The sequence below is a fragment of the Ornithodoros turicata genome, chromosome 4, assembly GCF_037126465.1.
Source record: "Ornithodoros turicata isolate Travis chromosome 4, ASM3712646v1, whole genome shotgun sequence".
Classification (NCBI taxonomy): domain Eukaryota; kingdom Metazoa; phylum Arthropoda; class Arachnida; order Ixodida; family Argasidae; genus Ornithodoros; species Ornithodoros turicata.
Window position 1 is genome coordinate 51,215,053 of NC_088204.1, and position 26,434 is coordinate 51,241,486.

The following is a 26,434-nucleotide window of genomic DNA, read 5'->3' on the forward strand; positions in this document are numbered from 1 at the left end:
CCTATAGTTATTCTCTCTTCGGTCTGGAAGATGACTTGCTCGGGTCTTTGGATGATTGGTTTTCAACTCACTTCTGTCTGCCCACCGTTTTAGGCATTCAAGAACAACATTACTTCCTCTTATAAGTAGAACTCGGAAATTTACGTGCTAAAACCATGAAAATAGACAGGTATTTAGACCCAAAAAAACACCTAACCGGCAAGAACATGCAAAAACAGACACGTTGTAGCACATACCAAAACTACTTCTAATGTACGCTTCACGACGCAGACTTTATACTGTGGAACTGTAGCGAATGCTACAGGACCATTCGATGACGCCTGTGCCTGACTGCGACGCTGTGCAGCGTCAATCCTCTTTCCTGCACCGCTAGTTCAAGCTCACTGGGTGTTATCGTTGAACCTCTAACATATATTCAGTTTAATGTTATTTCTTAAGTTTATTTTTACTACTCGTTTTCTCTTATGTTTACTCGTTTATGTAGCTTGATGCGCTATGGAGTAGACGGCGTTCCATGTTGATATCCGTTCATCGGCCATATTTTCTCTTAGACGTTTTGTCAACCACACTCTACCTCAGGTAGGCTAATTTAATTCACTGTGGTGACGATGAAAGGCCTCGCCGTTGTTGGCCTCACAGAGGTGGGCAACGTCACGACTGACGGCCTAGGGGAATGTGCATCCTGGGGGTGGTGCACGATTCCCCCGATTTAAAGTATAGACCGGAGGTGGACAACCGGAAGTGCAGAAACGGAAGTCGGGTTTAGACTGGAAGTGGACAACCGGAAGTCAAGTATGGACAGGAAAAGGCGCTTAATGCTAACACATTTCTCTCGCATTTACCGCTAAATCGCCACTGAATTTTATTCATCTCTTATTTTTAAACGGCGAGGCTAAAGCGTGTCATGTCTATATGCCGCAAAAATGCTGAATTTTTTTGTGGAATTCAATTTCGGCGTTAGTGCCTGTTTTGATATAAACGACTGTAACTAGCTTTATTCCTACTATTCGGCAGCAAAAACAGATAAGGCTTGTGGAAGGCGTCGCTCTACGATACCTGCCCGCACGTTTTCGAACTCATTTATTGCTTGAAGGGGCGCTTTTGACAAAATTGCTGATAAATAACAAGCTTGGGGTTTGATTGGAGGTCAATCGCTGGTTAGTATCAATATAGCGCCATTAGATGGAACGGGTCACTTGGCGTTAAAAGCAACGTGTTCGAGTATTTCTAGTTCTATGTATATACAGATGTCATGTAACGACTCATTTATGTTGCTTCCGGTAGCCCTGAGACCGTAGTTGCAGGGCTGATTTTTGTCTTCCATGTGACATCAAGATCCACTCCTTTCTCTGCTTTCCACACTGGAGTTGGGCTCTGCGTAGAGCACGAAAAACTGGGCTGTAATTTGTGATGCCTACAACTCCTTTGTAGTGCCTTAAAAGAGGTTTTTTTTTCCTTTTATAGGCGCCTGAAACCAAAATTTTTTCATGCCTAAATATGCAGGCTCTAGTCATCACAGTAGCTGTACCTTCATATGATTGGTGGTTTTGCCAGGTATTTCTAGGAAGAGTGTTCATGAAATGCTGAGTATCGCCCAAAACGGCCCGTATAGATGACCATTGATGAGATCACTTGATTAGATACCGACGGCTCAAACACTAAATGCGTCACTGTCGACGCCTATCAAAGTCTTTGTTTCGTTTCTGAAACGCAAACTGCGCGAAAAGTGTCACGGGGGAATTGACACGGGGGAATTGACACACGGGGGAGACGGCGTGGGGGAAATGAGACGGGGGAGTTGGGACGGGGGAATCGTGCTACACCCCATCCTGGTCGGCTTCTAAAGGAACTGTGCCGACATATGATTTGGTCGAAAGACATTTCATCGAAGATCGAAACGACAGCGGTCGTTTGATCGATTTTTAATTGGTTCACTTGGAGTGTTGAACGCCGGAGTTCTAAATGCCGTTATCCTAAGCAACATTTAACTGCCGCTTGCTCGTAAACACATTCCTCATGCTAACCCACTTTTTCGTGTCCAAGAAGCGGTCCAATGGCCCATGTTGTTCACCCTAGCCCGTTCGACAACCTGATAAGCTTTTCCGCTCTGACACCCCAAGCAGCACAATGTACCGGAAGTCGACTGCAATAGGGGTGGACGGTATGTGTCTTATCAATGTACTTTAGTTTCACCAGTCTGTTCAAGGCCTTCCACCTACCCGTCCACCCCTATTGCACTCGACTTTCAGTACATTGTGCTGCTTGGGACATAGTGACTAAACATGCCATACATGTTAATCCCCCAACCCTTTGTCAAATAAATAAAAAATAAATTAATGACATTTTTCGATGATTTATTCCTGTTGAATGTGGATAAATTTTAACAATGTGTAATTGATTGTAATGAACTGACCATTTATAGGAGAAAGAACAGTTTTAGTTTATTTACTTTTCGCCTATGTGCAAGTGCATCTAAATTTAGTTCTTGCAACAGACATGTAACGGAAGAAGTCCTTCGAAACCTAGACAAGATAAGCAGGGCAGCAGATCTTTGTACTTTCTCTATTTTTTCGGATAGCGTGCTTGTGTAGTGACCCCAGATTGCAGATGCATACTCTAAACGAGGTTGAACAAAGGTTTTATATGCTGTTAATCTTTCGTTGTGCCATGGCGAAATTTCCTTCTTAGCATCCACAGACTTCGAGTGGCTTTCGCGCACATATGGCTATCCCGTTTCAGACCGTTCCCTTTAAATATGTCACCAGCAATGAGAAGGGTACTCCGAAGAAGCACAGACTATCGGCTGCTCCCAACCTGGTCAAACCCAAAGTCAAATTTGACAGTGCCACAGAATTCCGCATCTCTGCATGCGGAATTCTGTGGCACTCTCAAATTTGACTTTCGATGAACCTATACTGAGTGTCTCAGACCAAGAGCAGTAAGAAACACAGGCGTTACCTTGTTGCAGAGTTAATACACCACGCAACTCGTCACTTGACTGTTGTTTTTGTGCATAATCGGATTATACTTAGACAGCTCACCATCCGTTTTGTTTCAGAGGCGAGGAGTACCCTCGAATTCGCGGAAGTTCGCGCGACAAGCAATATAGTATTTGTTTTCTCTTGGAAAGGGAGTGCTAGTACCTTTTGAAGCTTTTTGGACTGTGAGCTTTATTTAAACCACCGCGCTCTGTGTCTGTTATGGGAATTACCAGAAACGGGTACAGTGGGGCAACAGGGAATGAAATAGTTATGTGGTGGCCACTCTATAGTTAAGGGTCCGTTAATGGTGCCGACACCAGCCCCCTACACACATACACACAAATCTCGCAAAATGTTTCAAAATATGATTTGAAGATGATAAAAGCAACTCAAGCTCCCAATAAACATCCATGCGTCGTCTCGATCTCAAAGCTGTCAATATCCCACGGACGTCTACTGTACGTTTGTGGGATGTTCGTGGAATGTGCAACTGGGGAAGATTTTTTTGTCCCCTGGACGTACAGATGATGTCTATGGGATTTGTGGCGTGTTCCCTGGGACGTTCCAACCTCCGAGTCAGGATATGACATGGACGTTCAGGGGACGCCTTTGGTTTACTGGGTAAGACTGCAGAACAAACGACATATCGTGCGCCCTGCGCAGCGGCTCTACCGAGGAGGAGGAGGAGGGAGGAGGAGTGTCGTTGGGAGGAACCCGAGAGGTCTGCCTGCCTGATTAGGCGGCATGTTTCTCGGGAAGGGAAAGGTGGTGGAGAGGAGGAGAAAGGGTGAAGTGGAAGACCGAGCGGAATCCGCTCGGGGGGAGGATAGCTGCGTCCATGGGCCGACTTCAGGGGAACTGTGCCGGCATACGCCTATTACACATCTGAGGGAAACCCAGGAAAAACCCCAGACGGCACAGCCGGCCCGCGGATTCGAACCGCGGACCTCCCAGTCTCCAAGCGCACGCGTTACCGCTGCGCCACCGGAGCTGGTTAGCGGCTCTACCTACTCGAAGCTAGCGTGGATTCTGACCCCGGGGAGGATGTTAAAGATTGAGAACGAAGAGGAGAATGGGGGCGCGGGGGTCTTGCGCTTTGGCTATTCGCTTCTAGGCTGAGTTACGGTTCAGTTCACTGCTAGTGAAGTCAGCTGCTGGTATCGGGTCTGGTCTCCTTTTGTCTACACCATCAACGTTATCTGTTACGTACGCTATTGCCTTTGCGTACGATGTACTAAAACTCTCTAAATGTCTATTGTAACAACCCACTGTTGCCCGAGTAATCCCTCATTTTTTCTTGCGGGGGCGCTGCGTGACCTTATTTCCTCCTCTCTACCTCATTGTCCTAAATAAAATTTCCTCATTTGATGGTAAGCATTTTTTTGACGGGCCTGGGCCGAGGGCGAGGCTCGAGTCTGACAATGTGGCCGGGTCAGGCACATACATTGGCAGGTCTGGATCAGGTTGGGATCAGTTTGCCCTGTAGTTAACAGGCCCAGGTAGCCTACAAATTTATCGGGCTCGGTCCGGGAAACAATTTCTTCACGCCCTGCTGTGCCAGGTATGGAGCTATCGGGACAGGCCCGGCCGTGTACCTCCAAGCATTTTCCCAACACCCCCCAAAAATCTTGCAACCCCCCATACCCAAAATACCGTCAAGAAAGGCCAAAAACGACACAAAAGCAGCAGATACGGGCGACCCACCCCCCACCCACCCCCAGTTGAAAATTCTGAGGATATCCCTGGGTACATCAAAGGAAAGCCTGCTCGCGCAGGATCTGAAATGATTTTCATGAAATGAAACCATGAAATGATTTTCGCGAATTCCGAGTACTCTGCAGGAAACCGTCCTCATGATCCCTCGCTATCGTAAACACATCGACTTTTAACCGTATTCAGTACAACTGGGGCGCAGTTATCAAACAAAAATAGCGGGGCGTGACCGCTGAATATATGCCTTTGAAGCGGGCTTACGTCCATCGCCATCCAATTCTCTCAGGCAACTGTGAACGACGAGGAGGACACACCACGCAGGACCATGTGGGTGCATAGTTTCGGTTTGGACAACAACGACGTCATATATCTGCCGTCGAAATCACTTGAAATATGGCGAAAGATAAATTGTCAGCAATGGAGGAAGGGATCATGCGACACACACAGCCTCTATGGATCGTTCGGTACTCAGCAGCTCGTAAAGTCACCGACGAAGGTATGTTCTGACGAAGAAGAAGTTCAAAGAGAACAACGTGCTCCGGTAACCACGCTGACAGTCAACGGCTATATTACATTTTTTGTAGGATTCTGTGTCAACGGCTAGATACAATCTTGCCTCCAGGTCAAATTAAAACATATTTCATGGCGAAGTATGCAAGCTTGTTTGCAAATTTTGCAGTTTGCTCGCAAAAGCCCGTCCACGAATCGGCAACATGTTCTGTGCATGATGTCACCACTGATGTCACGGCCTCACGGCCAGTTCGCCTCAGAGGGGGGTCGTAGCAGCTGCCGTTCACGCCCGTGGTTAATATAGAATAGCTTCACTATTTGAACGATTTTCAACTTAATATTTCAGAGTCAATGCTTCAGTATAGGGGAACACATTAAAAATGATTGTGGGTTTGTAAAATACTTAAATACTGTAAATACTCCTTTCATGGTCCCTTTAAGAGCGTGGTCCTTGCGGTGCTCAAGCTCTAGGGCAATCATATGTACTTTCTTCTTCCTTTCGTTTTAGTATTGTCGGAGATCTCTATAGATTGAAGGTGGGGCTTGTGGCACAAAAATGTAGGTCCAGACTATGCGTATCTTTACATCACACTCGGTAAAAATCTAAAAACACCCCAGTGCTGGGGACCATTAAAAAGACAGAACGGAGAAACAGACGACACGGCAACAGCATTGTGCTGCGCACCACGGGCTGTGTCGTGTTGTCCATTTTTTTGTTCCGACGTTTTGGTGTTTCCCAGCACTGTTTTTGTTTTAAATATTTTTACAGAGTATGATACACCAACCAGCCCACACCATCTCATTGTTTAATTTACGTCACATTTCTCAAAATTAGAAATAATTTTATTTAGCTTCTGTGTGGCACAAAGAAACATTTGTCGTGAGGCAATCCAGATTTCAACAGCATATCTTAGATAGGCTTCTGAAAACACCCAGATCTTGTCTGAAGTGGCACGCACAAGTTTTGGATAGGACAGTCACTTTCTGAATGACTGACGCTGAAGATGAATATTTTTACGATAACCCTGGCATTACACCCTGTGAGCACTCAATATGTCCTCATGTTATGTTTACTGAACTGCTCCACATGAGCCATTTAGACCAGATGTCCATTCAAGCTTCTCTTTTTACATTTAATTCTTTGAGACCTTCTGTTCCAGTTCTTTGCTCCAGTTCTTTCTCCGGAAACTCCGGTTCTTTAATTACACATTCCACGATATGTCAACAAAAGAAGCAAAGCTGGATGGCATTAGTACCTAAGGTGTAGCTGGAACCTGTGCTGTGCATTTCACTGTAACATCCTCACATTATGAATGCAGATGCAGTATGTTTCTTCATTCCATCATTCACAAAGCATAAACAACCTCTATCTTTGAGTAGAAAAAGTGTATCTTCACTACGTATGGCATACTTACACAGCTGGCAAAGAATAAGAACAAACCATATTTATCAAGCACCAGGGGACGGAGTCGGTTTACTTGCCGAGAGAATCACACTACCGGTGCAAATATACTATCAAACTTAAGGTTACCAAAAAGGTCAGGTTCTTACCAAAAGAGCAAAAGGAAATCTGCATATAAAACACCTACCAATGATCAACTCTTCTGCAAAATGGAATGACTAGCAAAGAGAACACCATGAAATATAAGCATACATGAAATTCGATTGCTTCAGAATTCACAGAACAAATAATTAATGCTTGAAACCTGAAATGTAGAATGTGGCCCACTTGAAATACAACAATCAGCTGGCTCTGACTGTAGCTTGTATTTCGAGCCTTGTGTTTTAGAGTTAAACCCCTTTTTTTGCCCCCAATTTGCACCATTGTCAGTTTGGGTCAAACCCAAATAACCCTGAAAACCAGGTTGCGACAGTGCAAATTCAGTCATGAATGTAGGCACTGGAGAAAGCTGACAACTATGCATTCACCTTAATAATATACGTTGTTGGGCTAGTTGGTTCATGTCTAAGAAAAAGTGGCAATGGCGCTGAGTTAAGACGAAACACACAGAACAAGACCAGAAAGCCTGTCCCGTCTGGTTCTGCGTGTTTCCCTCTTAACTTGGCGGCATCGGCAGTTCCTCTTAGATATGCGTTCACCAAAGCTGCTTGGCATCTCATGTTCATCTCAAATGCAATAAGTGCTTGCTTTCTTCATTTTTCACCTGAAAATCCACTTTTACACCACATATGACCCAATTTTACAGCTCCTGAAATAAAGCCCAATTTTTTCCCCACTCCCTAATTAAAAAAAAAAAAAAAAACGAAAACACAATGGTCTACTTATATTCTCTCCACCAGAGTCTATTGTGCGTGTCAGGTGTGGGGTTCAGGTAAATTGAAGCACTAGTATGTGGCAACACCTCCCTCTTAGATGCACATACAGGGTGTGCCACTAACATGTGCCAAGACTTAAAACAAGGTGGTGCACCACACATGAATTAAACCAATTGAGCAGTTGTTAGTAGTCTTATATAGTAGTTGCCAGCATTTTTCATTGTGCCTAGCTAACCTTTAAGACATTGTTTTCAAGGCCAAGGTATCTATTGGAAAGTTGCAGATTGCCTTGAGAAACAACCAAACGAAGTGTCTCCATCAAGGTACACTTTGTGTGCTTTTTTTTCTTTCTATGTGAAAAGAAAGTCTGCAAAATAAAAACAGCACACTTGACAACACACTGGTGACAACTGACAAGTGGTATTTTTTTGGTTTGCTGGTGGTTCAGTACATTGGTTCATTATAAACATACTGGTAGCACCAAAAGTTTACCAATGCATACTGTATCCGTATTGGTATACCTTTTCGATTTTTAGAGTGGGCCACACTTCACATATAGTAGTTTAAGAGCTCTGGGAAGGTATTAAGCCGCACTGTTCCAGGACTACATTTTGAGTCTACCTTGATCAAAGCCCATGCACAATGCTGAACGAAGGTTTACTTAAAGGGACCCTGAACAAATCTTGTAAAGTGGCTGAAATAGTATGCCATTGTGAGGTATTTTTTCATTCTCCATGCATAATTTAACACCAAAATAATAACAACAAAAGCAGCAGCAAACCCAAGGAGACAGTCCCACCACTGTTGCAAGTGGCCTCGCAGTGATGTCTGCTGTCACAGGTTCACTCTTGGGCATGCTAGGCGAACTTACGGAGTGTCGGACACTCGCAAGTACCATGTGGGCATGTCAAGCAGATTTAGGAAACAACTTTTAGTTCTATATTGCAATGTGCAACACAGAGTGCAGTGTGACCTTGTATTTGATAATGCTGATAAGCATAAAACATAAACCACGAAGAAAGGAAAATCGTAAGAAATCCCTCCACAGTCCCTTTAAGTTAAAAGTAGAGTACGATAGCATAAGACTATAAAACTGCAGCACCAAACTGATACTTAATGCACCAATATGGTGCAAGATCTATAGTATTACTGCTTGCATGTCACATATGTTATTTCTTCAATATCTGAAGAGAGCTGTAGTTGCAAAAGTTTGTTCTGTGTGGTGAAGCAAAAGCGTAAAGAACCATTCACTCGATAACAATCACTCATGAGCGTATCTTGTCAAAAGCACTTTGTATATTTTTTGTGTCATCAAGACGGAAAGCATTATATATATAGATCCACATATATATAGCAGAAACACTATTTACACAATAAAGTTAAGGCAGAAAGGTCATTTTGGACGTTGGTTCAACCCGTAATAGAATGTGATGACAAATCAAACTATCTTGCACCGGTACACACAACTAAAATTTTCAGAAACTGTGCTTGCATTAGAATTTTGCAACCCTCACGCAGATATAAGTTGGCTTTTCTTTGTAGCAGCTTGCAAGCTATAGTGCACAGTCCTGATGCAGTGCAGATGTGGTACAGTGAACTTGTTTGTATCATATGCATCGTAATGTTTGCTGACTCGTGACACATCCCAAGCATTTGCTGTTTTTGTATCACATCGTAATCAATATTTGCACGCTTGAGACATGATTGCATCATGGAACCATTCACTCGTTTGTGACAAGCTAGGACCACTTCCCTCCTAGCTTCCTTGGAGCACGTCTGTATTGCACTCCACATAATTTTTGCTTCAGCAGAGGCTTCTTCAAGTACTGGTTAGCACTTGCCAGTATATCTGGTGTATGAAACACTTCCAGCAGTGCACCACAGTACTAAGTGTGAGTGGCCACAATGCTTGGCCATTTGTGTCTGTCGAACCAGAGCTCTCACTGTGACTAGCAAAAGAGGTGAACATAGCAGCTAGGAGCTGGAAGCACAGTTTGTGGCACTACGGCTGGGAGCTGGCTGAGGTGGTGTAGTTCGTGAATCAAAGTAACACCCTTTTGTACGTCCCACTTCTTGTGTCACCACTATGAATATCTCTCGATCTTTGCACTTCACTTGGTCCCGCAGGTAGCGTAGCAGCTCAGCACCCTGGAACAGCAAAATTAGGAATTGTTATTTTGCACGGCTGGCGCACACAAAAGAAACCTAACTTGGGACCTTCACACCGTGGAAGATTTCAGTTCAATGAAGTTTTTTTAAAACTCAGGAAGAGAAAACTCTGTGTCTCAACGTCGGTTTCAAATATTTTGCTTTGCTAAAAAAGAGTGATTTAACTACCAGAACAGCATGTAGCAAATGCGGCCTTCTTTAACTAGGTGTGAAAAGATAACAGTGTAGATCATCCTTTGAGAGTGATTTTGGATGACAATGGGGCTCAGCAGCAGTTGGTCCCTTGTCACTTAGCAAAAATACTGGACAATGTAGGCAGGTCTTTATGCTTACGAAAGTCAGAGGAGCTACTAGAAACCACACTTACAATCAACCAGATTATCTAAAATGAAAATTTACTCTTAAACCTCAGTGTGGGGGCTTCCACAGGCCTTAGGTGGCCCCATGCTGTGATAGCTTTTGTTTAACAAGAGAAAAACAAACAGCCATGCTTTGGTATGTATGTTACATAGACGATGTAACCTGAGCTCAGCATTGATTACTTTAAAACTTCTCCAAAGTTCAGCACTGACATTATAGGAATTGGCATTCAGCACCCCGTCCTTGAGACTCGTTCTTGTATATTACAAAGAAGCATGTGGATTTGTCCTCACTCAAGAATCTCTACTCTTTAAATGCTATATAAGGACACAATCGGAGCTCTAATATATTGTTGTAGTACCGTAATACAGTAGAACCTCGCTAATTCGATCTCGCTTAATTTGAATGATTGCTGCAGTCCCGTCTTCACGCGTTGCAATCTGACTGCATACTTTGAAGAAAACTGACCTGCATCCCCACTTAATTTGTAAGTTTCCTACCGAACTCCGTCATCTACCATCGGCTTCCCAACCATGCAACAACCTGCCATAAAAACTGTGTGCATTCTCCTTCTCTGACTTCCCGTTCCCAGCCACCAATCACGTGGCGCAACCACCTCACACTGCCTTGCCTTCCTGGACCCCGCGTCCCAGCTGGGCCATTATGTATTATGAGGACCACGTTTTGGCTTGCTTTCGTTTTGTGCTTTCGGTGAGATCCACTTAGAAATCCACTTCTTGCCTGTGCGCTGTGGAGACAGCCCACAGAGGGCATGGTGGAGTACAAGACGCTGACGACGAAAGAAAATGTGGCGATCATCGCAGGCGCGAGATCTGCAACGCGCTGTAAGTTCCTGCCGGTGATGGAAGGGATGTCGAAGAGGGCTTCACATCTTTTAAAGAGTACATCAGGATAGAAGACACAGAACACACCTTAGCCGCCACTCTCACGGTTGACATCGTTCTGAACACGGCTCACGCAAATCAACAGAGTGACGATCACGGTGGTGACGATGACGGCTACGACGAGCCTGCCTGCGCGCCGTCATTTTCAGAATTTCTTAGCGCACCAAGTGGGTGTGAATGTTGCAAGATCCGAATGTTGTACGCAACTTTACATAAGGCAACGGCACGCGCAGCCATATGATAGGCTTTGTAGCCCATCTTGAACGAACGGTGACCTGAGATGTCAATTTCTGAAAGCAACAGACGAAGATAAGCGAGTTTTTCGGCACATGAATATATTTTCCTTGACAATGTGCTCAGGTTTGCTTGATTCTTATGGCTGCTTAATTTGAAATTTTTTCACAGTCCAGGCGACTGAATTAACGAGGTTCTACTGTATGTTAATCCCTTTTTCGAAAAAAGTTAACGAGACAACGACAACAAAATGTAGCATGCTACCTTTCCTATTGCAATAGGAGAGTCCAGCTTGGAATCAAGGTTGTAGAAGGTTCCCCCGATTTCTCGCACAGCAATCCAGTGCTTACGGCTGAGTGGGAACTGAAGAAATCCGAATCTCATTTCGCTCGGAATATTCAAAATGAAGCCAACTATCTTGGAGGTGTCAATGCAGCTTGGGTCTCTGTAAGAATTGATAAACTAACACTTAGACTCGCACAAAGTACCCAACTAATGAAAGCAGGAACATTATGCAACTTATGTCAACACACTAGTTGAAACTTAATGCTTTTCTGAGCAGAGTGTAGGACATGCTTGGTAAAAGTAGACCACACCTACACAATTACTCATGTAACACAAGATATTGCAAAACACAGTCACAGGGTCTCCCATAATAGTTCAGCTTGTAAATACGTGTTCAGGGTGGGTGCAGATAAAGTAGCCCCACATTTTCGCACATAGCGCGTTTCCTGCATACTGTACGAACTTTTGGCGGCGCACGACGCTGCATTCATATGATAGAAACTTTTAAGAAAATCATGATAATCAAGCTCTGCGTAATAAGCACGTAGCCACGCAAACTTTGTTCTCCATGCATTTCCGATGTGGCATGACGGTCTCGGCACAGTTGTGTTTCTCCACCAGTGGCCGGTGGCACCCCTAGCAGTGGCTGGGCACAACCGCGGAAAGACCGCCAGATTGACATTGGTGCAGGCAATTCCGGATGCACAGAGAGCCAAGCTTTCGTGGCTAACTTTGTTATTGCGTAGAGTTTCATTGCCACGATTTTTTTGCTAGTTTTCATTGTATAAATGCATCATCCCGCGCCACCGGAAGTTCAAGCGGTAAGCGGGGAATGCCATACATGCATAAATGTGGGGCTACTTTATCCACACCCACCCTGCATAACTGTGAAAACGTTGATAGAAAAATAAAGATAAAAAGCTATTGCACTAATGCTGTTGAAATGTATGAATTGACCAGATACAGTTGAACCCCCCCCCCCCCCCCCCCCGTAACAAATGTTGATTTAACAAAATCCTCTATTTAACATATTATTTCTGTTGCACGTGCATTTCCCCATAGACTCCAATGAATTTCTGCACTCGATTTAACGCAGCATTTTCATTGGACAGGTTCTATTTAATGAAGCCCGTAGGCAGCAAACACCCGAAATACCCTTTTTGTGCCGTCACACATGCCTCTAACTATGTGCGGGATAGAGGGGAGGGACTGAACGAGTAACGTTAAAGTGACAACACATTCTTATTAGTTATTGGCGTTCTCACATGAAATGACATAATTAGCGAATGGGGCATTAATCACTTTTGCCATGTGGTTTTGCTGTGAGAACTGCGCAATCGCTCCCGTTACATTCGTTTTCCGAATCTGTTTTCTAGTGGTGCTTTGTGATTAGTACGGTCCAAAGGTTTTGTCAGTTGATGAGGAACTTGTGAAAATTAATGTCTCTCCATGGCCGAAAAGAAAAATGATGTTCCTATCCGTGACTTACGAACATCCTGTGCTCGCCACATTGGAAAGTATGGTTCACTCAACATTTACTTTTTTTGTACGCTCCTGAACGACAAGTACGGCAATGACGTTTGCACTCATTGAAAATTGCGCGACATTCAATAATAAGCGTGTGTTCCATGTTTTTACGCCAGTCTTGACAGTGTAGCATAGAATGGGGCACGTGGGTTGGCACATTGGCCATTTTTTCGGGACATATTCGGTTCAACAAATTATTTAATCAATTAAAGTGTGGTCATTTTCAATTTCGTTAGTAAAACCGCTCATGTCGGACACCTCTGTATCTCTGCCTCTGCCTTAGTGGATAACGCAGTAAAGAATGCAGTTCAGAGTAGGATAACAGAATTGATAACGTTTTTCTCTAGTTGCCAGATGCCTAAATGCATTCTTTGGCTGTACTGAAGGCTCTAAGAAAATCACTATTTTCTTAGAGAAGCTGCTTCTTCAATGACGCGCAACTGCCTACCAAAACACATTTGTAAATTTGGACATTTCGACTGCACTTCAAAACGATGCCGAGTACAAAAATAAACTACGTACAAAAGTATGTCATGATGGCATAATTACATTCAGAGGTTATGTACCTTTCATTTTCAAAACACTTCCCCAAGTTTTGGTTGTTATAACTGACGTCCCTGAACGACTTGAGCATGAGGGAGCAGTATTTCTTCCTGCGACCATATCTTTTCAAGTTGTGTTCTTCATAACAGACTGCAATTAATCTGGTCTGTTATGCTAAAGATACATCACACTTTCATCTCAACTGTCTTGAAAGTGTCTTCACATAGATTTCATCTTCATTTTCAGCGAAATGCAAGAATCTTCTCAATATCAACAGAATTTGAATCGTCATCCGAGATTGTACTTTTTGCCAACAAGTGCAGCATTGAAGTGTTGCTAACATGTGTTTCAATAGGCGGGTATACAGAAACCAGCACATTTAACTCTTTCCTCACTGCCGCAAAAATGGCCATTTTTAGGTGGTTCGACAAATATATTTTTTGCGACAGACAGTATCACTTCAAAATATGTTGCTATATAGGAAAATGTAGCCAAATCAATGCCATATCGAATTATGTAAGTTTCAGAAACGAAGCTATCGATGTATTTCCAAAATTAATTTTGGAACACAAAAAATCAGTGCAAACAAAAGAAATCTCATGAAGATACACCTGTATCTTGAACAAATAGATCAATCTACAAGTTCCAAAATATACAAAATGTAGCAAATTTTGTCAGAAATAATATGTGCAAATATCAACACTCTGGCTCAGGAAGTTCATGAGATGAGGAAAATAATGTCAACACCAATGTTGTTCATGTAACTGAGTGACAGAGTTCATTGAGAGTGTAAAACAGAAATTAACGTCATAATTTCTGCAGAAAACATTTGTTTCATGCTCAGATTTCCTGTTCTTGTACCACATGTTGCTATTTCACCGCTTTTCTATTCCTCCCGGTTAGTTTTGAGACAGGAAGAGAAGCAATAGTACAAGTTACACATATCCACACATTCAGGACAAAAATATGATTGTTTAACACCTTCAGAGTTGTTATTTGTGTTCTAATAAGCGAAATTGAACCCAAATATGCTTTAAATGCGAGTATTGTGCATTTGCGAAAGAGGTGCGCCACGGGAACGAGACGCCGCGACCAAGATAAAATGTCCACACTGCCTCCTTGCCGCAAATCCAGCTTCATAAATCACCACCACGAGGAAAAGCTACAAGTTAAAACGAAACTCATTCTGTAGTGTTTATAGTATCAATCAAATCTCACCACTTGTCCATATCTTCTTTGGAGGCCAAGTAGCACGGATCGGAAACCATCGATCACTGGTGATCGACACTCTACGGGCACAGTAACGAAAAAGGTAATCAAAATATTGGTGCGATCATTACAAAAAGGATCGTGGCAGACAAGCTGGGTGTGTGTGTGCATCTTTTAAGTGCATATTTAAAAGTGTAGTACTCTTACTACATTTTTTGTAGTTAGTTACTACTACATCTCGGTTTACATTAAATTCTGGTTCCGATCCCTATTTATAAACATGTTTGGTTCATGACAAATGGTTTAATGGGTTACAACATCCCATTAGACGTGTGCCTTTTAAAGTTTTTAGCTAAATGTTTTCATTGCAGAGAGTTTTCCCTGCAAATTTTTAATATTTGTGTTGCTTCAAGACATGAAATGAAGCCATGGAATTACCTGCACCATACGACATTTCATTGAAGTTGCTGTATTTACTCACATATTGGACGCTCTCGTGTACTGAACGTCCCCCAAACTTGAGCACCGAAATGCTTGTACCATTTTGTTCCCCGCACATTACACACACCCTGACTTTAGTAGCACAGCAGGATTGTCTTGTGCAATCAACCAGAAGGAGAGCCTGGTGCCAGAGTGATGAATGACAATTGCGCCGGACATAGAAGAGAGATGCATTCCATGCCAAGTGATCCAGCGATGCTGCTCGCCGTTGCCGTTTGTCACAAAAAAATCCAAGTTCATTGTGTTCAAGTTTAAACATAGACCAAGTCCCAAATATTAGCCTCAAGCACCGCCACATTCTGACGCTAGAGGGCTCTGAAGTTTGCGCTGCGAGCAAAAACCATACCGCCTGTGGAAGCGTGTCGTGAGCATTCTACTGCGCAGAAGAAGCTCAAAATTTAAAGGAGTACAGAGGGTCATAAAAAAAAAAAAAATTCAGATTAAGACGTCTGATGATAGTGTGTGTCATTTTACTGAATAACGTGAAAGTTTTTGATGTGTGCAATTTGTTTCCCAGAAAAAAAAAACAAAAAAAACATAAACATGGCTCACGTTAACTCGCCACTCTGGGTATAACGAGGATGAGAAGGTATGATGCCACGTCACCGATGACGTTACAGGGGCAACTCTTCCTGCTTCGCTGGTCAGTGGAGGTCAGCACCCTGTCCCTTTGCCGCCGTAAACCAGTTTTGCCTGTTCCCTGGAGAACTGGGGACAGAAGGAGCGGCTGAATAATGACCGAGCCAGGAGCAAGGCTTTTTCAGAACCCTGAACAGCCGAGTAGCAGACGACAGCTGAGTAGCAGACAACATTCTTCTGGGCCAATCAGAAAGCGTGGCCCCGTTAGCGTCAGTGGATCACCAGGCAGATCTCAGGTTGGTACTGCTCTCCACCGCTGTTGCGCACGGTCACTTTTTGCGACGTACTTTAAATTCAATTTCTGCGATAATTATGACTCTGCGGTGTGAAGTACTTCTCATGGTGCATCTTACTGGACTACTTAACAGTTTTATAGGAAGAAAACAGGGTGTTAAAAATGACCTCTGTGCTACTTCAAACGTGTCTTCTAGAAGGACCATGCCACTTACTGACTCAGTAGTCTGCCGCAAAATTTATGGTTGGGGAACTCTGGGAAACACTCGAAAATATGCCCAGAATTTTTTTCGCCTTCGTTGACAATAATAGCGCTTGACAAATGAAAACGAGCGAATTCCTCTGCACCGAAAAATTATATATTTGCAGCAGTTTTAAAAAACCATAGTTTGAACTCGACTGATTTGGACATGTCTAATCTGCTCTTCCTGGCTCGGTAAACCACTACTTGATTTATTGTGGTTGCCATTGAGCTGTCTGCTATTTTGAACCAATTGAAACCAGGGATCAGAACCATTATTTTTTCGGTTTGGTTTTGTTCGGGTTCAGCTCCACAGCAGCTAAAAATATTGGTTCGAACTGGTTCATGAAAGTGAATTTTCAGTAAAGAGTTGCCATAGGTTAAAAGCAAGCATATCCATTCAATTCTCAAATAACACAAATGTACTTTTGTTGTCATTGTCTCCAGAAACCACGTGGCCACTGACTCACTACAGGGGCTGAACACAAAAAAGAAAAGGGCTGCTGTCTTTTGACTGATAGCGTACTGATAGGCGAAGCTTGAGACGGAATACGGCAACAGCGGAGGTGCACCATCCCGGAAGAGAATGCAGGCCGCTAACTTCGAGGATGTCGACAAGGCGGTGTACAAGTGGTTTCCTCGAGGTGCGGTCTAAGGATATACCAGTCTCTGGACCGATGTTGTGTGCTAAAGCGAGAGATTTTGCGTGCACATATGGAATCGAGGACAGGTTCAAGGGATCCAACGGATGGCTCCGAGCATTTCGCACTCGGCACGACATCGTCTCAGAGGACTCGCCGGTGAAGAAAAGTTCGTCCCACAAGACGTCGCGGCAAGTTGGAGAGAGCAAGAAATTGCGAAAGTGCTTTCCGAGTGCGACACAGAGAATGTGTTTAATGCAGACGAGACTGCATTGTTCTACAACCTGCTGCTCAAACGGACGATGACCGTAAAAGGTGAGAAATGCGAGGGAGGAAAACGATCAAAGGAAAGGGTTACGGTCCTTCTGTGTTGCAACATGACGGGCTCTGTAAAGCTTAAGCCTCTGGTAACTGGAAAGTGCCGAAAGCCGCGTGCTTTCAAGAATGTAATCAGCCTCCCAGCTGATTACAACTGGAACGAGAAGGCGTGGATGACCGCGGAAATATTCTAGGACTGGTTGACCAGGCTCGACAAAAGGATGAAGAACGAGAAGAAAAAGATCGCTCTCGTGCTTGACAACTGTTCGGTGCATTCCAAGTTTCCTAAAATGACAAACGTGTAGGTTGTGATGCTACCACCAAACTGTACGTCCCTTCTCCAGCCCTTGGACCAGGGAATCATTCGCTCGGCGAAGGCCCATTATCAGAAAACGATGCTCGAGCGCATTTTACTCAACATCAGGAACAAATCCACGAGGCCGACGGACATCAATGTGCGTCAAGCAATTGACATGATAACCGGAGCATGGTGGAGCGTGACACCTGAGCTTATAAAGAACTGCTGGAGGAAAGCTGGGTTCACGAAGGAAGACAGCACTAACTAAGCTGGGGTGTCAGATGATGACAACGAGGACGCGTTCATCCTTGATGCGTGGCATGGCTACACGAGGCATTTGGTATCCCTGACAGAGTTGGCCTCGCGGATTTCATCGCCGTGGATGATGAAGTCACAGCGAGGTCTCAATTAAATAGTGACGCAGACATCTGTGAGGAGATTCAGTTTGAGAACCATGCCACCACAATGGAAGGCACGGACGACGAAAGCAGCGATGATGAAGGTCAAGCCCCTGTTGCGAAGATAACAGCAGAGGGGGCATTGGAGATGCTTGAAAAAGTGCAACATTTCCTATCGTGTTCAGATGCTTCAGAGGAGCATTTCAGGATGCACGATGGCCTGAAGTCGTTTTGTTCAAAGAGTGCTTTGAACACACTTGTTCAAAAAAAGATTACAGAGTTTTTTTTTAGCCTGACCTCAATAAATGACTAAATAAGCTTGCATATGCATGAGCCGTCCGAGTACATAACCAGGCTGCTTTAATTAGCAGTCTTGACTTGTGTATAGACGTTCGCCCTACGATTCTTCACATTCAGAAACAAGAACCGCATCGCCCGCGAAGGTGGCGACACCGGTCATCGGCTCCACGAAGTGTACCGTAAACAAACCTCCGCGCGGTTCGTATTCAAACTAATTCCCAGAAATATGTTATCATAGCGGCGACTGACGCGAAACTTAATGAGGCCTACGACTCTGTGGTCGGACTTGATTTTGGTAATTTTCACACGTGCGTGATAGGTTTCTACTAGAGTCTACCCTAATCCGACTCCGGTCATTGGAACCGCTAAGCGTACCATAAACAAACCACTGCGCGGTTCGTATCCGAACTCGTTCCCAGAAATATGTTGTCATAGCGGAAACTGATGCGAAACTTAATATGCCTACGACTCCGAGGTCCGATTTTGGTCGCCGCTGGAGCGGCAGACGTTTTCACACGTGCATGGTTGATCTACCATGAGCCTACCCTCGAACTATAGCATCGCGACTACTGCGGTCAGTTTAAACTGTAATATCGCTGCACGGTATTTTTAACGAGGTCACCTTTACAACGAATATTTTCCTAGGCCCCTTGCAGTTAGTTGTATAGGACTTTGACTGTACATACCTGCCAACTTCGGAACATCCGAATTATGGAGATTTCAAAAGTGGGGTGGGGGGGATGTTGTTGGCAAATGGACTCGCTATTTTATATAGGGGGAAAGTCGTTGCTGGGAGGCTTTTATTTGCAAATGTAACAGGAACACGCTTCACCCCTGAAGGCTCATCATGCACAAGTGTTGCAGCAACAGACTTTACCCTCTCCAAGAAATTATCTGGGTATCTGTCTGTGACAAGGCCATGACACTTTCTCAAAAGAGCGTGAAGACACAAAAGTATGTCCCTGTTTTCTTCGCAACGCTGAACTCCCCTCACAATCAGCACTACTTGTTCAGCACTGCCTCAGTAATGTGGCTGAACTTCAAAAGCTCATTCGGACTCCCCAGGAGAGCTTAAACAAAGTAGTTGTTGAATAAGTTAGTTAGCGAGTGATTAAAAAAGTAGTTTGCATAATACGTCAGAAACATCAGTTACAGTTGTACATCGCTGTCTTCAGTGCCTTCAACAGCGACCGCAAAAACTTGCCATTCAGCGCACTTATCATGAACTCTTGTGCGCAGTTTCCCATTTCACTGACAACTGCAGTTGACTTTAGTTCAAGTACACGTGTACCGCTTTACAACGTCGGGAGTTGGGAACACTGAGTAGGAGGGCCCGCGCGGATAACATCGTAGTCCATGTCTTGCTTTTGGAAAAACTGACCTAGCTAGTGCTGTTTGTCTTTGCATTTAAGATGGTTCTGGTGCTCCCTCGACGTAACGTGGGTAACAATGTCGGTCCACCCTCCACGCGGAATGCTGATGCCGCAGCCGTAAACTGAGCAGAAGACATGGTGCTCTTTCCTGGACGCGATCACACGTCCTAATTCAATTTACGTATTGTTTCAGAGCCACGTGTAATAGAAATACTTAGGGATGTGCCAACCGAATCCACGAATTCTAGGCAACGATTCGAGATTCGGGAATTCGAATCCCAGTGCCCAAAACGGCGAATCGAATCTTTCGAATCCAGGAACCACGTTCGTTTGTTTCTTTTTCAAATTGGCGCCTCCGGAGCCCGCCAAAAGCCTCATTGGCCGAAAGGTGTTTCCTCGTTTGTTTGTTTACATTGTTCTGGACTGAAAGAGTTCAGGCAGGAACTGTTACATTACACGGTTAAAAGTAACTTGGTCTTGTGTCTGATTGTTGCTTAGCTTTATGGAAATAATTCAGACTCGATAATTTATGTATTTCTTGTAGTCGATAAACAACATGTTAAATAAATTACATATAAGAATAACTATATGGGTGTATTTTCTCCTGAAGCTGAAGTATTATTTAATTTGTTTCTCATTAAACAAAGGCTTCAAAACACTTTTCAGTAGAAGTTTTTTTTTTCTGGCTTTTTAAACTCTTAAATAAGCTTGCATAAGCTTGCATATGCACCATTCGAACCACCATATGCACCATTGCATATGCACCATTCGGATTCGAAAGATTCGAGATTCGTAAGATTCGTGGAGTTGCAGAACCTTCCTTAGATTCGGATTCGGAAAATTCTGGATTCGTCCCATCTCTAGAAATACTTGTTTCGCTTACACGGAGCTGTGATCTGCGTATATAAGGCAAAAACAAAGCAAAGGCACCCTCGTCGCCCGGAAACATGGAAGAAATGCCCGAAAACTAGAAGTGCCTGAACTAGAACCACGCTGTCTAGAACCTAGAACTCTCCCGAAAGTGGCAGCAATGCCGATGGCAATCGCGCTGGTATTGGATTGACCTTTACGCCTTTATGGCAAGGAGAAAAAGCAGGCGTTTGAGATATAGAGGGGGGAACTGCATTTTCCGGGAGATTTGCTTCTCGGTTGTGTGTACAATCACATAAAACGGTCTAAAACCACGAGTCTCCCGGATGAATTGGGAGAGTTGGCAGGTGTACATATATTCAATCACATGCTACTTTTTCTCCTTTGGGAGCAAGAAATTTAACTCGTCGTAGCGCGATCTCCAACACAATTGTCATTTACATTTGGTGTTCGAACTACCCGATGAATGATAGGTGTTACCTTAGCAGGTGAAACAAAGCACCGCCCATCCTCAAAACCAAGAGAACTGAATGAATGCAATAGCTGCAAGGAGGAAATACGAAATACCTCGCATACTTGGGTTGCAGTTTTGTTTTGTTTAGTTTATGTTTCTAATTTGTTTGGCAACGCGGACAACTACTGGACAGCTAATTAGCTAAAACTCATTAATTAACTTATTAATCAGGTGCTGTCTGGGAAATGCAAGATATCAGAATTGGAGCCAGTCGTTATTCAAATCCACAGTTCTCATTAAACACCCTGTGAAGCAAACGTACTATGAGATATACACTATCAAATTTTGCTATACAAATGAGCTGAAACCAGAACTACACACTTTTCGAGCACAGAAACTATGCGACCTTCGCCTTATCTGAGTCGGATAGTGGTCTATCTGGCCAACAGGTTAGTGCCAACCCCAAACAGCTCCACTGCACCGAAGCACGTGGCCAGCTCACTTGGATTGGCTGTCACTCTTTCTGCGTTCGAGTGGTGTGTAGTTCTGCTTTCGGTTCATTTGCATAGCGAAATTTGGGAATTGCATGGCAAAAATAAGCAACTAATAAATATTTGCTTATATGTACAATGTCCTACATCGTCGTCATGCTGTTGGCAAAAAGCTGCGGAAACATCAAATGGCGCATTGCAACATGTCAGAATTGTGTAACAATGTTCATGCAATTTTGTTTCTGTAGTGCTGTTGCATCGTAATGCAAGCGGACATCAGCAATGTGACATCAACTTTGCAATGTAACATTTTTGCAAGTTACTACAATAAGTTATGCAGGCTCTGATAGCTTGTGTACAAACATCAATGTGTAATGGATAACGAGAGAGCAAACTGGAGAGAGCAGCACACTCTGTTTGTACCCTAACTTAAAGACGTTGAAGGTAAAACTGAGTGTCTGCTTACTTTCTTTTGTCAAACCAGATGGCTTCATAACCTCTCAACTGCAGCGCAGACATAATCACATTGACGTCGTAGTTACCGAGTCCAAGCACACTCTTATGTGGATTCACCAGGTGGTCAGGTGATAAGCTGCAACAGAAATGGTGGGGTTCCGTAAGAGATTTTTAGAAATATATTTCTGTTGATCAGGAGTTTTATTTACTGAGAAAATGTGGTGCAGGGTATTAATGCTGTCTTAGACTGTTCTCAGAAGAGCACAATCTGCAAACACCAGCTCGTGATTATAGCACATACAGTTTACAAAACGGGAAATGTTGTTAAAAACACAAAATTGTTGGTTTTGTATATGCACAAACTTCATTAAAAGAAATGACTCACTCAGTTAGAAAAAAAGAACACTGTATAACAGTTCTTGGACCTGCTTTTTCTTTTTCATAGCACCACCCATGACCCGACAGGCTCTGAATCTCGCTCTTGGTATAAAAAGGTCACTAGCAGTTCTGTTCTGCTGCCTCATCAACTTTGCTTTTGACTGACAAGAGCAGTGTTGCATCACATAAATACAAATACAAAACTCTGTGGCTATCATTCCGTTAAAAACGACTTCCATTTAATGAGATTCCAGCGTAGATAAAAAAGATTAACGGCATGCCAAACTAGCGTGCACGTGCATAGAGCAGGGGGCCGAGGACGTACAACCTGTGGCAGATCTCGTCGAGGGATCCCTTGGAGAACGCAGTGCCGTCTTGGAACAGGTTGTTGAGGGCGTGCAGGGCACACAGCTCCTTCACTTGACGCTCGTGGTACACTTGGGGTCCCCCCTGGTTGCTCCCCACCCCTAGAGATCCCCCCTTGTGGTCCTTGTGCAGGAACCTGTCCACAAACTTCAGGCACGACTGGTACATCTGGTCGCCTCCACCTGCTGCTGTCGAGCAAACAAGTGAAGAGCTCCTCAGGTTCAAACAAGCATATCTTTCAGTGCAGCAAAGTAAGAAAAAAACTATTTGTATTCTAATTGCTTCCACCACCGGAACTCTAAACGGTGACCACAACTCTCAAATGTAGGCAGAAGTGTTTGTTGTCCAACAAAAGTTTGAAGTCAAAAGCACTAATATGCTTTGAATACTACAAATGCATAACACTCAGCAGCAGCATTGCCATATTATATTCTTCCCTCTCATGCAAGTACATCCAAAAAGATGGAGATAGTAACCAGAGCACATGATACAACATCAGCTGGTATGTCATGGCTGCCACCACAACCAAATTTCCGTTTTTATTTTCCCATTTCATCCAATCCACATTTGCCTTCGTTTTGTGCGTACTTGTTCTTGCCAGTTGACCTGCCTCTCTGATAGGCCATCTAGAGTACATGCTTCAACATTATGTGTGTGGGAAAAATAGAAAAGCTACTGTACTGTTACAAAAAAAAAGAAAATGCATGCATTATGCCAAACAAATTTAAATGTAGTAGCTTCACAGGGTCATAATTTGCAAACTTGTGCAGTAATTTGGTAGTGAAACTCTCTCTTGAAATGCTATTTTTATTATGAATTATCATTTTTTCTCTTTTTTTCGTTGTTGTGGTAGTGGTGATTACACTGCCTCAGAGTGCCTGGTGATCACATGGTGCTGGCACTGTCCCTAGAAAGCCGTGGACGGACCTACACGATGGTTGGCCCCCATATAAAGCTATCACTTTAATAGCAGTCATATTGTATTCATAAGGCAAAACTCAAATTATTCACCTAAATATATAATTTGCTGCTGGTGACAACAGAAGAACAACCTTTTTAAGCAACTACATAACGTGGGGGAGGAATTAGTTAAAGGTACTGTAAAGCAGTAGACAAGCATGATATGCCGATGATGTGACCAGAGACTTTGTTGCTTCTAAATACCATATGCGGAACCATATGACCGACAACGCGCTATAAATGTTTTTAATTTGCCATGAAAGATGCGGCGTGACGCTTGGTGTCAAACAACCCCCTGTACAGCGGGCAACACTGAAAATTGGCATTACACACTATTACATCGGAACTTCGTTATTTTAGTAACCACATTATTCGTTTTCCTGTTTACCTATGCATTCTGAAACCCCTGTTAACAGTTTCACCTGTTAACCCCTGTTCCTGCGAAGCAACCCAGCGCTGGCCGCTGTTCGATGGAGGTTCTCCCTACTTCACTGCTGCGCCTGCGCGCTCCTTCTGTTCGGGGCCTCTTTCAAACAAACAAACTCTCTCTGTGAACCTCTGTCCCGACAGAGGTTCACAGTACTTGTTAGTACAGTTAGAGTACTTGTTTGTCGGGACAGAGGTCCCGACAAACAAGTCCCGACGCTGTCTGGCTTCTTGAACGTTTGACACATTTTTTTTTCAACGGCTCAGCATTTCATTTCAGTTCGCTTATCCGTTTATCCTCAGATGTGGATCGCTGTGTGGATTGCAGGGGCGGATTTTATGGTGGATTGTTATGTCGGGCCCAGTGTTATACGCATGCAATGTGGTTGCCATATGTGTCAGGAGTACGGATTCATTTCAAATACCTAGTACAGTGTTGCCTGTAATCTTTAATTGTAATTTTCTAATTAATTGCACCGTCGATTGGAATGAAACTTGCGCAGATTTTGTCCTGGTGGCTTGCACTATGGAATAGCCACACTAAATGACATTTGATCGGTGCTGCTTTACAGTACCTTTAAGAAAGTAGAAGTGAAAACACATCACCACGAACGAAAATCTGCACCTTTGAAAACATGTGAAGATAGTGTTTCAGAGGAAAAGCTACTGCAATTCACTGGCATTCTGTAACAAAAACCAAAAGCTTTCTACTGCACCACTGCCTGCATTATGCTGAACAAAAGGTGGAAGAAAATCAAAGGAAAATAAGAATGACACAATCCACAAACACTTCAAGTAATTACAGGAATTAACTCACGAATGCCTACGCTTTCTGGCTTTAACAGCTAGTGGCCTAGGAGAAGGCAATGAATTCCAGAGCTCTGAGTAGCAGTGAAGAAATGTAACTTCTACACAGTGCCTAAAAGATTTATAAAGTAGGATTTCTCGTGACTCAATCCACGAAGGAAAAATTTTGCTTGTGTACTTACTTGCACTAACTACACAGTAACAGTACACTGCAATTATCTTACAATGTACTTGTAGTCCTATTTTTAGCATCAGTAATATATGTATCCATTTTGCCACAGAGCACCACACAGATTCTTGTGGGAACTGAACCAGGGAAGATCTTGGTGTCATGTACAGAAAACGCCGAGTTACAGAACAATACATTCGATGCCACGATAGCACACATGCTGGTTCTGCTGGTTGATGTGGGGCTGTCATAACATGATATATCGTAACTTGACCCAAAGTGAGCACAATCATACGCGTGCCATGCATGTGGGTATCGTCGCGAGCACAAGATCTTGCTCTAGTTCTCTTGGCCCGCAATTAGGCAATCCAAACGCCTGCGGTGTTTCATGCGAAGGGCTTGAGATTTCTTTCGCACTCTCCCAAGGTGATCTAGCTTTTGCTTCCTGTGCTCTGGGACAACATAATAGAAATGTGTCCCGTAACAAGGAAAACGTCGTAATGTATTCAACACGGCTCAGTAGTAGTTGGCTTTCTCAAAATGCTCGTCAGGAAAACAAACCAAGAAACGTATTTTTACATGCATTAAATCACTGGATGCAAAAACAAGCGAATCGATTTAAAAACGAGAACAACGACCCAAAGTGAAATCCGTCTGGCTCATAATAAGCTGTGCATTATCTACGTGAACCCTTCGAAAGTAACATATTATGTGGCAGCCTAGCATAGATTACTCGAAAATATCCGATGCTAGTTTTGATAGCAAACTTTCGGTGCAGTATAGGTCAATGACTTTCAGAAGGCCTGTAGCAGGACGTGGCTCAATATAAAACGAGGATGTTGCAATTCTTTCAAAAGCATAGTTTACTGACCCAGAAAATTAAATGCTAACCTGTACAACACGCAATTGCAGTACCATGTATGACCGCTTGCTAATAACCACAACAACACGACGCCATCTTAACTTTTTTCAGTTTCCTAGTCGACGAAAGCGCCGTTCAACGACGCGCCAGTCTGCGGCCGAATATGGTGACTTTTGCAGCGAAACAAAAATTCAAAGGAAACGAACGAACCAGTACTTTTCCGACAGTATGACTCAGAGAAGTTAACGGTGTTCGCATGTCACGTCACATCTTTACCATCAAACATCGTGAGTGGCCATGGGCGTTCCCAGGATTTTTTTCCAGGGGAGGGGGTGGAGGGGCAAACCCAGACAACACACGAAATCCCGGGGACATCCCATATTTATCCCAAGCGTCCGAAATGGATCTCAATGTTCATATCCGAAAATGGACCTCCGCGGGACTCCTCTGGGATATTTATGGAAGGACATCCGATGCCGTATATCCGCAGAAGGTCCTGTTACGGCTATTTCACGGATTGTCCGAATCAGCTCCGTGAT

General features: G+C 43.7%; 1 protein-coding gene across 3 annotated transcripts; it reads right to left on the reverse strand.

The window, feature by feature from the left end:
• Positions 1–8,757: 8,757 nt before the first annotated feature.
• LOC135391533 (josephin-1-like) lies at positions 8,758–26,016 on the reverse strand. Of its 3 annotated transcripts, none has more exons than XM_064621825.1 (5): positions 25,925–26,016; positions 22,631–22,856; positions 21,938–22,063; positions 11,414–11,594; positions 8,758–9,629 (listed from the first exon to the last, which is right to left on the reverse strand). In XM_064621825.1, the coding sequence occupies exons 2-5, from the start codon at positions 22,837–22,839 to the stop codon at positions 9,456–9,458; spliced, it is 690 nt and encodes a 229-aa protein (XP_064477895.1). In that variant the 5' UTR covers positions 22,840–22,856; positions 25,925–26,016; the 3' UTR covers positions 8,758–9,455. The 3 variants fall into 3 exon arrangements, with proteins under 3 accessions (XP_064477895.1, XP_064477896.1, XP_064477894.1); XM_064621826.1 differs by having other exon boundaries at positions 22,634–22,859; positions 25,925–26,015; XM_064621824.1 differs by having other exon boundaries at positions 22,631–22,859; positions 25,925–26,015.
• Positions 26,017–26,434: the final 418 nt, after the last annotated feature.